Raw genomic sequence first — 16,996 nt, 5'->3', positions numbered from 1 at the left:
ACTACTGGAAACATCACAATAAAAACACATCTTGCCTCTGTATTAGCAGGCACTTTTAGCTCATAACATAAGTAAGTATATTAATTTTCCCCTTTCCTACAGGACAACTTCAATCAAAAGTGGTTCAGCTTATTATTACTTGCCGTGACTCTTCCTAATCACTGGAGCGTTACTGGTGAGAAATGCCTAAATATTTACAAATATTCAGAATAGATGCTCAGCTCTGTTGGACTCTTAATTTTGTATCAAGACAATGTTATTCATAATTTGTTGTAATTATGCCATCGATCAATTGAATAATTACCTTTTTATTAATTGTATAGAAATGTTTACGTTATTTAAATTATTTCATGACATAAAACATTACAGTTGTAACATCTCATGCTCCATGTAAGTCAGGCTGGCGTCAGTCATGAAACTGAACTTGGTAAATATAAAGTTTGTAGGATATAAGACATAAGCACGTTTGTAAGTGTAAAACATAAACATACACTAAGCACAGCGCATGTGTGCTATTTTTTTTAATTTAGTCTTAGTCCTGTGTCAAATGTACTTTTTAGTTATCATCATATTTAGTCAACCTATCCTGCTTTTTTAGTTGACTAATTGTCTGGGAATTTTAGTCCAGTTTCAGTCAAATAAAACTTTTTTGTCACATTTTCGTCATGCTGCATAATGGTTAAACTCATAATCATGATTATTTTGCTCAAAATTATAATCACAACGATTGTTGTCGTTTGAGAAATTTATTTTTGAATTACTGCAACTCATACACATGGTTAATTTGACTTCTAGTTTCCTGATTTATTATAGGCTATTTATCATATAAATTAACAAACTTTCAACATTATGAAATCTGGGAAATCTCAAAAGCTAAAACTGTGAAATTCCTAATAGTAATTCCAATAATTCTACATTACATTAATGCTTTTCTATTAAAGCAACAGCAAAAAAAAAAAAAAGGCTTTGTATCGTCACACAGAGGTTGTTTAAGTGCATCATGTTTGGATTTATTACAATTCATCACTGAAGGTTTGATGGCAGAATTAGTCACAGTAAATGTGCATGTTTGTCTGTGTTTTCAGATCATCAGCGCTTTATTCTCAGTGTAGAGGGAGTGCATGCACATGGTTGCCAGTTTCAGAATAATTAAAACACCGGGAAGAAAATGTATCCTTTTAACAGAAAAGCTCTGATTGGGGGATTTAAACTCTTGACATCTGGCAACCGCAGGCATGAAAGCTCACAGAGGGTTGTACAGCAGTCCGTCATATTTTGTCTCCTCTTTTTTTTCGAGAAAAATAAAGGAAGATTTTAGTAAAATTTGTATTTTTAACTACATTTTAGTCCAGTCTTTTTTCACCAACAATATTGCACGTTGATATGGTCACAGGTATCGTTTAATGACTTTGGTGTCGTCTAGTCTTAGTCACGGAAAAAAGGTTGTCGAAGAAACTTTTTTTTGTCATAGTTTTCATAAACAAAATGAACGCTAACGTGCACAAGGTATTTTTGAGTCCGACTGAGAAAACAGAATGATTGGGCCATCAATCGGATTATGAAGAGAGTATTTTGGCGTTACCTGTGTGAGCACATCCAGCTGTGCGACGATGTGCTGCAGGGTGCTGGTCAGCGCTGCGGGAACACTGTCCACTGCCGTCTGCTGCGGCGGGGAGTCAGACGGGGAGTCCACCCCAGCTCCAGATGAGGTCACGGCCTGTCTGACGAGGGCTGTGCTGTCACTCTTGTGTAAGGTACGGCCATCGGACACACCAGCGGCTTCTGACACCTGCAGGAGTGTTGGGAAACTATTACTGACTGACATCCGTCTGAATCTGCATCACATGATCCGTCACTGCATGTCAGGCAAACTGACAAAATCCTTTTAAAGTTGCGATGTAACAGAAGTGGTGACAAATCTTTTCTTCTGTAATGTGACGCACATCTGAGTGTAACAGATTATCAAAATAGAAAATGTAGGGGCAGGGTTTTTGCTGCATTTTGGAAATATTTTGGTGGCTGCCAAAATTAATTTTTGTCCCATCAAAGATTTATTTGATAATTTAATGTGATGATACCTGCCATTCTGTGGCATTTTAATTGTATCTGTATATAATTTAATACCAAAAGCAACCCTTCTCTTGCTTTTTTTAAAATTACATTTTAGTTGCTTAGTGATTTTTTCAGCTTTTATGGCAATTAACAGTTTACTTCCAGTCACCGTTGCTGTTTCATCAGCAGCTGTTGCTTAAAGTCCTTATTAAAAACACTGAAGCGGTCACATGTGTTTCTGATGATAGTTTGAGAAATCATGTAATAGTTTAATTAAATTGCTGAATGCAAAGGCCAGCTGTGTAATTCACTCATGTTGCCTGGATACAGTATTATGGACACAAATGAGACTAACAGCATATCAGACTGATCGCCACTGGAAGACAAGAGACACGGAAAAGCCATCTACATTACAACTGCTCCATCAATAAAACATATTACACCAATAAAGACTGATATTAAACCCAAGACGACAATGATTAAAGATACTAATAAGCACTTTTACCACCTCAAGCAGTTTGTGTCAAATGTATATTACACTCCAGTTTCTTTCCCAGAGTTTGTCTTTGAATGTCAGCCTCAGTACGTCTGATGAGTTGGAGGTCCATGATAGTAATCCACATGAAACATTTTCACTGCCACAATGAAACTGAAACCACAGACAGACGACTGAACTCTAGAGTCTGTGTGTTTCCAAGCGTGTAACTGCATGTAGTTATTGTTCAGTGTGATTATTGTTGAGCGGAGCGCAGGAGATCAGATCGTGTGACATGACTTCATGAATGAATATGGCTGATACTGGTGAGGATTGAACAAGGAAGATCAAGAGTAAATAAAATAAGTTCTCAGACCAACAATCAACTGCCAAAGCACAAAGTTCAGAGATCAGAAGCTTCAGGGAGACTCATCTGTTCAGAGCAGAGTGTGTTGTGAGAACAACACTTCCAGCGTGGACCGCATGGAAACTGTTCTTGAAAGTGTAATGTTTCAATTAGAATCATCTCAAAAACGTCATCAGAGATGGGTTTTCTAAAGACACATTTTGTCAAAGGGTACGGCATCATGTCTAAGTTCTTCTGAGAGAGGCAATAGGGAAAAATAAACAGGCAGTCGGCTCGTTCAGAGAATAAAGACAGCGCTCCCGCCATAAAGCGCCTCTTGGACACATCTGGCAAACAGGTGCCATTCGAGTGCCTCTTCCTGGTCCAAGCTAGGTAAATATTTGCCTGTGTGACCCTGGTGATTTCAAGGCAAATAGGGGTGTCTGCTCAACACAGGCTGATGAGATGGTGGAACAAAGCCACCCTGCTGAACACCAGCAGGTCTGAGTATGGTAAATATTGAGTCCTCTAAACCACAGCACATTTACTGTAGTTACAGGGCCTCTACTTATCACAGATGCTACCATGACTGTGACTACAAAATTTCCAAGTACACTAAACAGAGAGACTATCTGTCACGGGTGGCTGCTATTAACAAGTGCACGAAGACGAAGGTATAATCAAAACAGTCTTTAATCCAAAATCCAACAAATACATGAGAATCATGGGGAACACAGCCACATAACTTAGACGACACCGAACCATGAACTCAGGGAACACAGGGCTTAAATAACAAGGAGAACTAATGAGATAATGAACAGAACAGGTGAACAGAATTATTAGTCAGACACACTGGGAAACTGGGTCAAATGACAGGCACAGGGAAAACAGAAATTAAACACAATGAAATTGTGCATACGCGTTACAGTAGCCCCCCTTCTGGAAGGCACTTCCTCAAACAAACAGAAAACAGGCAACATAGTCCATGGGGGAGTGGAGGTTGGGAGTAGCCAGGCAAGGATCCAGGCCACAGCCAGCACGATGATCCAAGGGGGAGTCGCAGGAGGGAGGAGCCATGGTGGAGGCCTGGAAGGAGGGATCAGGGATGCTATCTCCTGCGACAAAGCTGGTTGTGGTGGAGACCCAGACAGAGCTGAGGAGACACGGAACCAGGGTGACACCACAGGTCCAGAGGGCCAAGGTGGAGCTGACTGCTCGTGGGAGCGAGGCGAAGGCAGGGACCTGGAAGACCGTGGTGGACAGAGGACAACGTTGGAGCTGGAGAGAAGGTGGAGTCCAGTGGAGCTGAAGGGATGGAGAGCAGAGGCGCAGCCGGAAGCCAGGAATCCTATGGTGGAACCACGGTGACGCCTGACCAAGGCGTAGACTGGGAATGTGGGAGCCCGGTGGAACTGGTGGGATGATGGGCAACCGTGGAGCTGAGGGAGCATTGAGCCAAGGTGAAGCCGATGGGGCGAAGGAGCGAGGTGGAGTCTGGGGCTCTGTGGCTGGAGGCTGAGATGGGAAATCCTCACACCAGGGTGGAGCTGGGAACTGGAAGACCCGAGGCGAATCCACTGAACTGCAGGGGGCCAACTGTGAATGTGGGCTGGTGAACAGGAAGGCTTGGATAGAGGAGGTGGGAGATGGAGGCTGGGCAGGAACTATGAAAGGAGTTCTAATTTGGGTGGAACCTGCAGGGACACAGGAAGTTCTAGGCTGGGCGGAACCAATGGGGAAGGGAGATTCAGGCATATTATTTCCTCAAAAAAGTCTGAAAATTCCCAGAGTCCAGGTTTAGCTCATTCACAGCAGCAGGAAAGTGGCCAGGGCTTCAATCACAGTCCTCTAGTTCCACTAGTACTCCTTCAGAGACGGGCGTTGTTGGCGACTCACGCACCTGGTCAGACGTGTCGTTGGGCTCAGGTTTCGGGGCAGGATACGGCTCAGTTGGGCTCACTGGCACGTTATCTGTGGCAGGTTCAGGCTCCGTGTCTGCAGTGGAATCTGGCTGTAGCTCCGTCTTGCGGGGTGAAGGCTGACTGGGCTCTGAGTCTGGAGTGGGGACAGATGGTGAACAGCGAATCGTTGTTGCTGTTTACTGTTGTCTCGAGGACCGCTCCAGGCATAGCAGGCTAATGGCAGGAATGTCCATGATGACAGGGTGGAGAGGAAAAAAAAAAAAAAAAAAAGAGAAACAAAAATACAGCACAAAAAAAAACTGTTTTGGTTTGGTGTTCGGTCATTAACAAGTGCATGAAAACAAAGATACAATCATAATAGTCTTTAATCTAAAATCCAACAAATACACAGGAGAATCGCAACCACATGACTAAGATGACAACGAGCCATGAACTCAAGGAACAGGGCTTAAATAACAAGAACTAATGAGATAATGAACAGTAACAGGTGAACGGAATCATTAATCAGACACACCGGGAAAATGGGTCAAATGACAGGCACAGGGAAAACAGAACCTATACACAAGTAAATCAAAACAGCTTATACAGGTTAAACTAACATCCCTCTGTTAGTTGTAATTGTCCTGCCAGCCACAGTTTCATTATGAACCAAAAATATGTTACACTTCTCATACTATAGTAGTCAACATTTGAAGTGGATCAGTTTTCCTAATAACTAAGTTGTCCTAAGAAGAAGGTTTTAAGACAACTTTTATGAAAGGTTTTGATCCACTTCAAATGTTGACTACTGTAATATAAATGTCTCTGACATTGTGTTTTGTGAGACTGTAGTGTGCTATGAGTTTAACACAGGAATACAATTCGCACCAGTTACAAATTATTTTCACATTTGCTTAATCTCTGCCATTTTTGAGGACCGATGATTTCAGCATTTCACTAGATTTGTAATGAGACGTTTGTTAACCTGTTTTCACAGAAACCACCGTATTAAATTTGAAGGCCTGTTCACACCAGGGCTGCACGATGATCGCTTTAGCATCGATATCGCGATGTGTGCATCCACGATAGTCACATCAATGTCTAGTATAGGGATCGTTAATCCGTACAAACCAGGCACCACGTTATGAAACACACATGATTCTCGGATTAATTGCAAAGTTTAACCATCATGGAGTGAAAGTTCATCATTTGCACATGTTTTAGGTCCTGTCAGTTGTGCGCAGTTCACACCAAGAATGATAACTATATTAGTGTCCACACCAGCGCACGATTTCGTTCTGTTTATTATAAGCATGCTACAGATTTGTTGTCTGTCTCTTTAAATGCCAAGCTCTTTAAAGCAGGAGGGATTCTGATTGGCTGTCAATGTTTTTATCGTTCATCAGCTGGAAAGTGATTCCAGCAATATTGCTCTTCTGTGTATCGTTATTATTATAGTTGTGGTGTGGACTCTGCAATTCTTTTATATTTAGAATGATTTTAGAACTATATCTTTATTGTTATCATCCTTGGTGTGAACGAAGCTTAAGGGTTTTACTCTTGTAAGTAAGAAATTAAGACATAAGCATTTAAATTTGATTATAAAACTAAGTATTATTATTATTATTTTCAAATGGTTTGGCTTCATAAACACATCAGCGTGATTGTGATGTGGACTGAGGCGCCATCATAACTAAAAATAGGTTTGAGTCCAATGCAAAGACTTTTTGCTCTGTTTACAACATTTTCAGACCACCTGGCAACATGCAAAAAAGCACTTATAAACCCTTAGCAACCACCTTATCAGCCACAGAGCATCAGCCTGGCAACGACCCACGACACCTGAGCATTATCTTCACAAATCCAGTCACTCTAGTATTCTAAACAAGATATGCGTGTCTATTTTCCAAGGCCATGAATGGACCCTTTTTACATTTCTGGGGTTCTCAGAAGTGGAAGTAAACTTCTATAGCGGTGAACGGAAAATACAACAATGTAATTTTTGCGTTCCCATTTGCTAAGAGGGACCAAATATCGAGATTGATAACGTTGAACAGAGAAAGATTTGCCAACACTTCCTCAGCCGTTGTTTTAGAAACACTCACATGGCAGCGTTAACCAGTTTTCTTAAATTAAATGTCAAGGTAATATAACACGACGTGTAATGTTGTAACTGTATATTACTTTTTTTTAAAGAAAGTACAAAAAAAAACCTGCTAGATGTACGATGTTAATAACTGTGAAAACGTGTCATCACAGTCTGTGGTCCATTAATCATCTATTGTGGCCGGATGTAAAATAAGCACACGGCGGTGGAATTCAGTGTGAATATGAGGTGCAGTGAATGACAGCAGTTGTTGGATTCCTTGATACTGCGGAGTTCAGAGGCAGCTGTCACATTCCCTCCGCTCCACCTGTCAGACGCGGTGGACGTGGAGAAGCGCTCATCCTGGCCAGCACATGAGAGGGAACTCTTTAATCAGCGCCAGCTCGTCTCCAGTGACTCAGCCCTGCGCTTCTCAAGGATATTTATGACAATGGCAAGCGTGGGATCGTCTTAATCTCTCCCTTGTTTCGTTCAAACGGAACGGAAAAAGGTGCATTTAGTCATCTGTTAGCGCTGAATAAATTCAGCTTGGATTTTTGTCTTGGTTCTCCACCGATGGTGCGACACAAGGTGCGTTTCTGCAGTGCCGGGTAAGTGGCACTGCCCGGCCAGTTCAAATATTTACTCACAGTGAAGTTTAGCCTTATATAAACCATGTGCGGCTGCTCCGGCACACTGCCGGCCTATATTTAATCAGGCTGGGCTGGTCTGGATCAGAGTAAAAAACAGTTCAAATACTAGATCCTCATGGCTGGAACAATGGAAAATGTCTGGTCAAGCTGCATTGTACTTGGAAACACACGCTCTGAGCTTTTAGATGCTTTCTGTTCTTCAATTACATGTCGATTACTCATCAGTGGGACAAAACCACGTCATTCATAATAGCGTATGGTGAGAATGTACAACTTTCAAATGATTGCAATGAAAATTTTAAATGAATTAGTTACATGAATGCTGATTACGCAACATTATTGTGGCAGTAAAAGAGACCATAGGCTATATGCACGGTTACTTCCTGGTTGTCGTTAAGCCAGCTCGGGCATTTCCGGTGAACTGTTAGCTGTTCATTTTGTAGTCGCTGTACATCAACACAAAACCATCAATGGTTGACTTTTTAATGTTGTATTCATATTTTAATGCAGTTATCACATTTACCTAATTTGCCAATAAACCAGTTTTATTGATTGCAATAAAGACGAAGCTATTGGGACCGTTTAAAAACGCAGTGTCTGTAATTAGACACGCACACACATTTTTTCCCCAGCACTTCAAATGTTATTTTTAGTGTGATGACCACAAACATTATTTGTTCATCCTTCTGAGATTGTCCCCATTGTAAAACCGAACATTTAAAAATGTAGGAAAACACTTATTTAAAAATAAAAAATAAAAAAGACAATAATTACCACTTTAACCAGCAGGTGGTGGCAAAGTAGCATTTATTTGCGCATATATCAGCCATTTCCTCTAATCGTTTTTCACTAAATATTAAACATTATAAAATAGCTAGGTTTAAAAATACATTTTGTCAATGTGAAGTATGAAATACTCAAAAAATCTTAAGAAAAACAATAACTTTTCTTGTGAATGAATGACACTGAAAGCGAGCACCGCGCTCTCCCTTTGTAATCACAGCAGCTGTCAGTCAGTGCAGCGCGAGATCAATGATTTTGGCACACTTGTGAAAACACATTTTATTCAATTAATCTAACTAAAGTGCACAATAAATATTTAATTTTTGAAGCTTTTTTTCACATAAAAGTGTGAAAACTGATGGTCGAACTGAATTTAGCTGAGGAGGAACAATGAGGTACGTCTTTATTTATTTTTTTATGTCATCTTACGTTTGAATAACTGAATTAATGCTATGCCTGACTATTTAAGTGACTATATTCTGATTATAAACTAAGTATTACACTACTGATGCTCAACACACCAGCAAATGACATCTCACCGGAAGTTTTCGAGCTGGCTTATACTATTGCGGAAGTTCTAAAGAACGCTCCGTGCATATAAAAAAAAACTGAAGGGAAACAACTGCACACTCACTGAAGCATATAGGCTTGTTTATTCACCAACGTTTCTTGTATCATTCCTTGACAAAGGCTACTAACTGAAAGGTTGGTGAATAAACAAGCTTATATGCTTCAGTGAGTGTGCAGTTGTTTCCCTTCAATTAGACTGCAGATTTTTCCTTCAACTTGCACCTCTGCAGGTGTGCATTTGCTATGCCTCACTTGCTCTATTAAATAAAAGAGACAAAACAGATTTCAACTGAACATCAGTCTATGAGTTACACACAGGACATGTTTCATTAACACGTTAGAATAAGGTATCATTTAGTTATGTTATGTTAATTTCAACATTTAATAATACTGTTTTCAAATCAAAGGTTGTATGTTAATATTACTTAATGCACTGTGAAATAACATGAACAAACAGTGAACAAATCAATTTGTATTAACTAACATTAATAAGATGCTGTAAAATGCTGTAAAAATATATATTGCTCATTGTTAGTTCATGCATTAACTGCTAAACATACTGTAAAATGTTACCCACATTTCTATTGTTGCTTTGATTCTCAATTTATTTTTCTTACACCATAAGTGTCACGTTTTTTACACGACGTATCAAATTTCATGTAGTTCTGCCCACCTGTCCTTGAACTCATGTATTCAGGCGGTACTTCAAACCTAACTATTGCTTTGATGGCATGAAAACACCTGATTACAGAATGTATGTAGATGAAGGCCATAAATACATGAGCTCATCTTTTTTTTTATCATTAATTGTACTAAACAAACATATTGCGAACATGACAGTCTTAATTTGAACTACATTATGTATAGATGTGGAAAGGCTTGAGGCGTGCAGAGAGGCAGATCTCGGCGGTGGAACTGCAGCTGAATGTTAAGGAAGAGCCCGACAAAACAAACACAAAAACATGAAAGCTGAAGGGAGCTTATGCTGAGCCAACAGGCTTCCAAAAAGCAGGATTAACTCTTGTTGAGAGGTGGACTTATTCACAGCTCAGCAGTAAAACAGCTGCTCAAACACACACACACACATACAGTGAGACACTCACGCACCCTTTAACACCCTCGCCATGAATCACCTGGACTGGAAAAACCAACAGTGGAAAATTTCCTGAGGCCCCAGTGAAACTCTGAATTGCACTGGTCTGACGGATCCATCAATAGCAGCTTCCTCCATACAGTCATTCATCAAGAGCCGCCCCATGCAGCAGTGCACACACACACACAATATTGAATAATGAATATAAGAATATATAAGAATGTTAAAACATTTTCAAAGTGTTTTTTAAGTTTTCAGGCCACCAAAACGCTGTTGTCGTGTAAATGAACGGCCAAAACACATAAAAAGTTTTCCGTTTTTAGTTGAAAACAATGTAAGTAAAGGACCCCACAAAGTAATAAATACAAGTTCACACACACACACACACACACACACACACAAAGAATTGCAAAGAGTTTGATTTAAAAATTAATCATTCGTTAAGAGAGTCGTTCTCATCATTTACCGACACTCGGCGCTCCACTGGGGATTTCAGTACACACAAAAATAATTAATTGAATGAATGTTTTTAAGAAATGAATGCTGTTTAACAATTAATTATACATTAACTTTGACAGCCCTATATGCTTCATCTATTAGGCTTTTTAAAATAAATGAATGGTTAATATATCAATGTCAGTTATAATTTTAGTAATTTATATGAAGTTTTAATTTATATTAACTTTTGGTGCAGGGTCCAAAATTAATTATTTGCCAAATCAATTAATGGCAAATTACTTGAGAAAAAGCTCCAAAAAGCAACTGAATTACACTTTGTTATGCTGACTTTACACAAAATAGTGTGTACTATGTATATTTCAAATTTTGTGTCGTTTCTCTCGTCACCTTTATTAAAATCCAACCGTGTGCGAAGCATTATTTGCATGGTAAAGCTTTAGTTATGTCTTCAGTTAGGATCCTGTGTAGGCAGTGAGGCAGAACTAGCACATAATCTGAATCTGAAGTTAGTCTGGTTTGATGAGATTAATGTGAGCTTCATGAAGCACTAAAAGAAAACAGTTCCCTTGAATGTTTTCACATTGACAAATGCTCTAATTTTCAAAGACTTTCTGCTGCTCATAAATGAAGACATTTGGGCCAGTTAGGACTTTGTAAATTCATAAAGGAAAAATGCCTGAAGATTCTTTCCCTCTGAGAGTATCTCTATTTATCTTCATGTACGATGAGCTTCAAGCTCAGGATCATTTGAGGTGGGAAGGAGAGAGATGGAAAGAAAAGACAAAAGCAGCAGAGAGAGAGGAGCACAGGTCTCACACGCTGCTGCTCTTTATTGCTCGGTCTTCGTTTCTTAGAAGTGTTCTTCATGGAAGCTGAAAGATCAGCCATTAGAGAGCGAGAGAAAGAGAGTATCCTCGCATAAGAGCCTCCAACCTGTCAAACGCAATTCTGTGAAGTACGGCCAAGCAACTGCCACAAGGAATTATGGTATTTTAGTTTTTCCTAGTAACCTGACAGAAGGAAATATTGATTGCTCAGAGTTGAACTTTGAATTTCCCTTCATTGCATACATCACATCACATCATATCATATCACAAGAGCTCAACAGTAATGATGGCTAGGCCGGAGTTTTTACATTTTCTGTGCTGATTTTACAGCAAAATCTGCGGAAAGGATTTTAAGCAAGGTAAAACAATGCATTTATTACTGAAAGACAGATAAACAAACACGGAGGGCGAGGAACATGTACTACTGCGTGAATGGCAGTTGCTCTAGTTCTGTGGAGATCAGCGCCATTTTCTGCATGTGACTTGTTTCGTGAATTCTGCTAATGTGATTGGGGCAAATTCACTAATCGGTGCTACTTCTCTGTCTAATCGTTCTTCTAAAACATTTATTGGAATCAGCAGTTCAAATAGTTTCAGAAAGTTGTTTAGATAGCAACGTTCTTTTGAAACCACAGCAACATCTATAATAACATCCTAAACTGTAATAAAAGATGATTTAAACAACTTTACAGTTCAAATAATACAAGTTTGACAAAAAAATTCTACGATAAACCACCCATTTCAGCCTAATAAATGATTATGTGTTATATATAATTGGTCTGAACAAAAAAAAAGTCAGACAGGCAGAATGAAAGTGCAAATTCACTCTCTGATGGCACTTATGGAAAAGCAGAAATACAGCGGTTACCCCGGATGACCAATATCAGTATGGCAAATTTGCAGCTTTGATTTATTTATGCGTGTTGAGTAAAGCATGTTCATCAGATTTAATGAATGAACGACTGAATGAGGCATTTATATAGCGCTTTACTATGTACTACTGTACACCCAAAATGCTTTACAATCATCTCAGGGGGTTTCTCCTCATCCGGACAGGAGTGAGGGTTTCACCCAGGGCCTAAAACTTTTTGCACACCTGCCAATGGCTGGTGACATTTTTTTTTTTACTGGCCATGAAACTTTTTTTGAAAAAAAAAAAACAGGCAGTTATGACACCAAGATTTTATATACCAGTGAAAATTCATAATTCTCTATTCCAATTTCGATAACACAGCTAAAACTACTAGCCTAACTAACATACGTTCAAGCAAACAGTCAGTAATAAAATATGAACAAATAATCAAGTTACAAGCAAAAGCACAAATAAATACAATATAACAAAGATACAAATGAAATAAACAGTGCTTTTCAGGTTTTTCAGGTGGGTCTGACAGTGGTTTTCAGGTACAGAAATTTAATAAAGGAATCAAATGTAAAATAACACTGCATAGTCTTCACTGTATGAATTAAACATCCTTATTATTCCTTATAATTAATCCTTATTAAAGTTACAAAAGTTTTTCAGTCAAGAACAGTGAGTGAATTTTTTTCTTTGCTCTTTATTAGACTATTAGGCTGCTGTCACTTTAAGAGCAAATGCACAGATCCAATACGTGTAACGGAATGAGCTCACTTTCGCATCTTCTTGCGCTTGAACATTTAAATTGTCAAGGCTTAAACTTTCGTGATCATGCAGCGCTGGCCTGTCAACAGTCCAGAGCGTTGTTCATATTCGGATTCATAAAAATGTTACCGGCCAACTGGCGAGTGACACCGTTTCATACACTTGCCAACGATTGCGTTGATGCTTGCCGAGTGTTAATTTTAGGCCCCTACTCTTTCCGTGTGATTTTTATGACCACAGAGAGTCAGGACCTCGGTTTAACGTCTCATCCGAAGGATTTAAGAGCAGATTGAGGTGATGCTGTGAACGCCAGTCACGCTGGTCTGCTGCATCCTCACAATGTAGAGCTCAGTATTGCAGATGAACAAACTGCTTTCAGCACACATTCTGTAGGCGTATCTGAGTGAGTATGTAACAGTAAGAATACATGTTACAGTATTCAGTCAATATTTTAACTATTTGAGAGTGAATCTAACAAAAGAACATGTTCAGGCACATTTCATGTCAAAATCAAAAGGCCGATGTTTTGAAGAAATGGAGCGGAAAACAGCCGTTTTCATGGATCATTAATGTTTTTCTTTTGCAGAAAAAAGACTATTTACATTGAAACTTGCAGTCCTGCCTTTAAGTGATGCATTTCAGAGGATAGCGTGTGTATTGTGCTGAGCGCAGAGCCGCTCGTATGTCTGCGCACGTGAGCGTGGCGGAGGGGGTGAGACGCACAGATGTGGAGCAGAGAGATTACACGCTCGCTGTGTGTGAGAATCTGATCCCAGCATGCTTCAGCAGCGTCCCTGTCTGTACAGGACAATCTCATTCACCGCCAGTGTCACACACAGATGTTACAGCTGTGATGTCTGACCAAACGCACATGACAACTGCCACATCAAACCAGGCACTGCTGGACATTCAAACACTTTCTATTCAGTAAATCTGCCTGAATCCAGAAGATTGAAGGTGGCGTCTGACTAACAGCCTCGATCCTAAGATCTCAGTGATTACGTCTGGATTAAGGGCTGAGAGAAGAGAAACGGCCACTGACATCATGTGAAGCTTGTGAAGTAAAAGCCCACGCCAACATGAACCAGGGCTTGAAATTAGTTTGTGAAAATGTAGGGAACTCCCTAAGCGGATCATACAAATTAGCCACCAATTCAGCAGAACAAAAATAATTACGAATTGCGAAGAGATTGTGTTGATGACTCCTATGAGGGGATTTTTCATTTGATAGATGAGGTGGAAGTCATATTATAGACATATTAAAAAAAAAAAATTACAATTGATGAATTACGCTCCTTTATGAAAATTATGTGCTGAATCAATTTTGAGGTTAAGACTTACAGAAATCTCCAGATGGTGCTTCTGGGTAAATGTGTGGTCAAGTCCTCCTGGGAAGATCATATTTATGAGTTGGGAAGTCGTTATTACGACATCAGGTTTGTTCAGGTCACTTTGATCGGAGCGAGATGACAATGTAGCGTTTCTACAGAAAATTCAGCAAAACGTTTTTAGCTCTATTTCTATAAAATTACGAATAATAAATCGCACATCAGGTGTGTTTTTGTAATTTATAATGATGCTGTAGTAAATCATTAGATATTTTATCATAACTCTAAAATAGTTTTGTATTTTGTATGTGAAAGTTAGTTGTATTGTACATGAAAACATTTTAATTTCAACAAATTTACCGTGGATACAGACGCTGCATCATCAGACGTGTTTTCTCACCTCGTACACTCAGCTTGAAGAAAGTTCATAATTACGACACTGTGGAGGCTTTCATGTGTTCAACTCATAAATACCATCTTTCTGACATGACTCGAATGCACTATAATTTTCATAGCCTACACACACTGCAATGAAGTCTGATTTCAAACGTTGAATTAAATTTATTATATACAATATAAAGAAAGAAAATCAAATAAAGTGTTGTTCAGCAAAGCCCAGCCAACAGATTCACTTTTTTTTTTTTCATAACTTCACATTGTTTGCTTCACTGTTTTAATATTTTACACACTCAAGATGTGTTGTGATTATCTGTCAAATAAGAGGTAATGTCTTCTGTCAGTGCGTGTCCATACAGAATGAATCACCAGGAACTTCCGTGTTCAGGAAAAAGCTGGATTGTGAATAAATGTTTCTGGGAATATCCTGCATTGTAAGCACAGAACTAGCATGAATGAGTAGTACAGTATCCGCAATCTAGTGGCAAACCTCAGGCCCTGCTGCAGAGAATGAGGATGTGATTGATGGAGTTTCTTTACCCAGTGATTATGTATTCAATCCTTCAGGGCTTGTTCATGCACAGCTTCAGTGACACTCAATCAACACAGACTGTACCGCCTCCCTTCCTTTCACTAGTCCTGTAGGTGGTTCTCTCACGATAACCATTACAACTGAAGACAGCGATTACAGTCAACACTGAACACAGCCAGAGAGAAATCAGAGTAGAGTTGTCTTTAAAGGGCTCATGAACTGTATTTTTTTAAAGGTTTATAATGTTATTACAGATTTTTACATCAGAAAACATCCTAATTTAGAAGTAATAAGAAATAGGCGTGCCACATTCAAGACTTAGAAGTAAACGCCCACTGCTGTGATTGGGTAACAGTTTTACATATTAAAATAATTTTCAATGTCCCGCCATTACAGGTGTGGAATTGTTTTGAAAATGTCCGATGTTCAGCCATTCATGTTTGAGTCAGAGTCTGATCTGAATCAGAAGACAAATAGCCAAGATACTCCAGTCTGTGACAGAGCGGTAATTAATCATCTTTATTTTAATTTATTTCTTATGTATTTGTGAGCTTGTTATTACATTATATTAGTGTTGAAATGAAGACGCTACAGTAAAAGGTGCTTATCTCGTTACATAGTTGAAACATTAATGCATATTTTCCTGTGTTTGCGTCAGTCTCGTATTTACTACTACATGACATGTGAATCGGTGGGCGGGGCTAAAGAGGTGATGATGTAGAAGTAGGCGTCGATCTTCTTCTGCAGAGGCGTGTCTTTGAGACAAAATCCGAATCGAGTCATTTTGGCAGCTTGGTTTCAATAAAAGCTGTTTTTGGACTAACGAGGAAGTTTCTGAAACTTACAGGATATTTTTATGGTTACTTCTTATATGTCAAAAGTTCAAGGAAAATATGTTTTCTCAATTCATGACCCCTTTAACATTCAGCTTCATACGTTTAAATTCTGTGCGGGTTGTTCGTTGTTGTTTTTATCTCATTGAACCTGTTAAAAAAGAACCAATCAATCACAAACTCCTCTTCAGTCACATTAGGGCTTGTGGGTAATATTAGTTGGGAATATGTACAGTAGCCCCAAAAAACTATTTAGATACTTGAGCCACAAATAAAAATAAATGTATTTGCATTCAAAATATCAAAACGAGGCATTTATATAGCAGTTTTTAATCAAAACATTGCACTGAAATTTAAAGAAATAGAGAGTCTTGTCTTGACTTTACTTTTTGGGGCCACTGTAACGGCAATATCCAGCAGAAACAGAGCACCATCTTCAACATTTTATGATATGGGATGCACCAATGATGGTTTAACATAGACAAATGTGGATTCAGCCTATGCAAAATAATAATAATAATTTAAAGATCAGAAAACAAATGGCATTTCATATGATTAGTCAATGACAGACTGCAGCCATAAATCTTCATGCGTTCAGAGCTAACGAGCTCGCGATCGCCGTGTGCTGCATAAACCAGCTTCAGACAAGACCCAATATGATCATTAATGAAGTGTCTGAGCTGAGAACGCAATATACAGACACTGATCTACATACACATGACTAACCCAGGGTCATCTAACACACAGTCTGATGAATTCACCGTTTCATTGAAGACTCAGACAACGGACATTAGCGCCATTTAACATTTCCAGGAAACGGGCTGAACTTGTGAAGACATGTTCAGTTTTCAGGTTCCTCTAATTACATCTGACAAATGTAATGAGTCTATCAAGGCCATTAAGAAGCCCTGGAGAAAGTGCTTCTGTGAATTACCGTGCATTTGAGTTTGACATTTCCAGCATATGCAGTCTGACGGCTTCACAGAACGTCACAGAAATCTCTCAGTCGCCTCTAAATGGACCTATTAGCTAAAAGTG

General features: G+C 39.1%; 1 protein-coding gene across 2 annotated transcripts in view; it reads right to left on the bottom strand.

The window, feature by feature from the left end:
* Window positions 1–16,996, bottom strand: part of poc1a (POC1 centriolar protein A) — a 53,412-nt gene that overhangs the window by 12,022 nt on the left and 24,394 nt on the right. For both annotated transcript variants that reach the window (XM_051913352.1, XM_051913353.1), the window contains exon 10: window positions 1,583–1,789. In XM_051913352.1, the coding sequence (XP_051769312.1) occupies window positions 1,583–1,789 (207 nt within the window). The remainder of the gene's footprint in view (window positions 1–1,582; window positions 1,790–16,996) is intronic.

Source organism: Ctenopharyngodon idella, chromosome 11 (assembly GCF_019924925.1).
Source record: "Ctenopharyngodon idella isolate HZGC_01 chromosome 11, HZGC01, whole genome shotgun sequence".
Lineage (NCBI taxonomy): Eukaryota > Metazoa > Chordata > Actinopteri > Cypriniformes > Xenocyprididae > Ctenopharyngodon > Ctenopharyngodon idella.
This window is presented reverse-complemented; position numbering and strand designations above follow the sequence as displayed.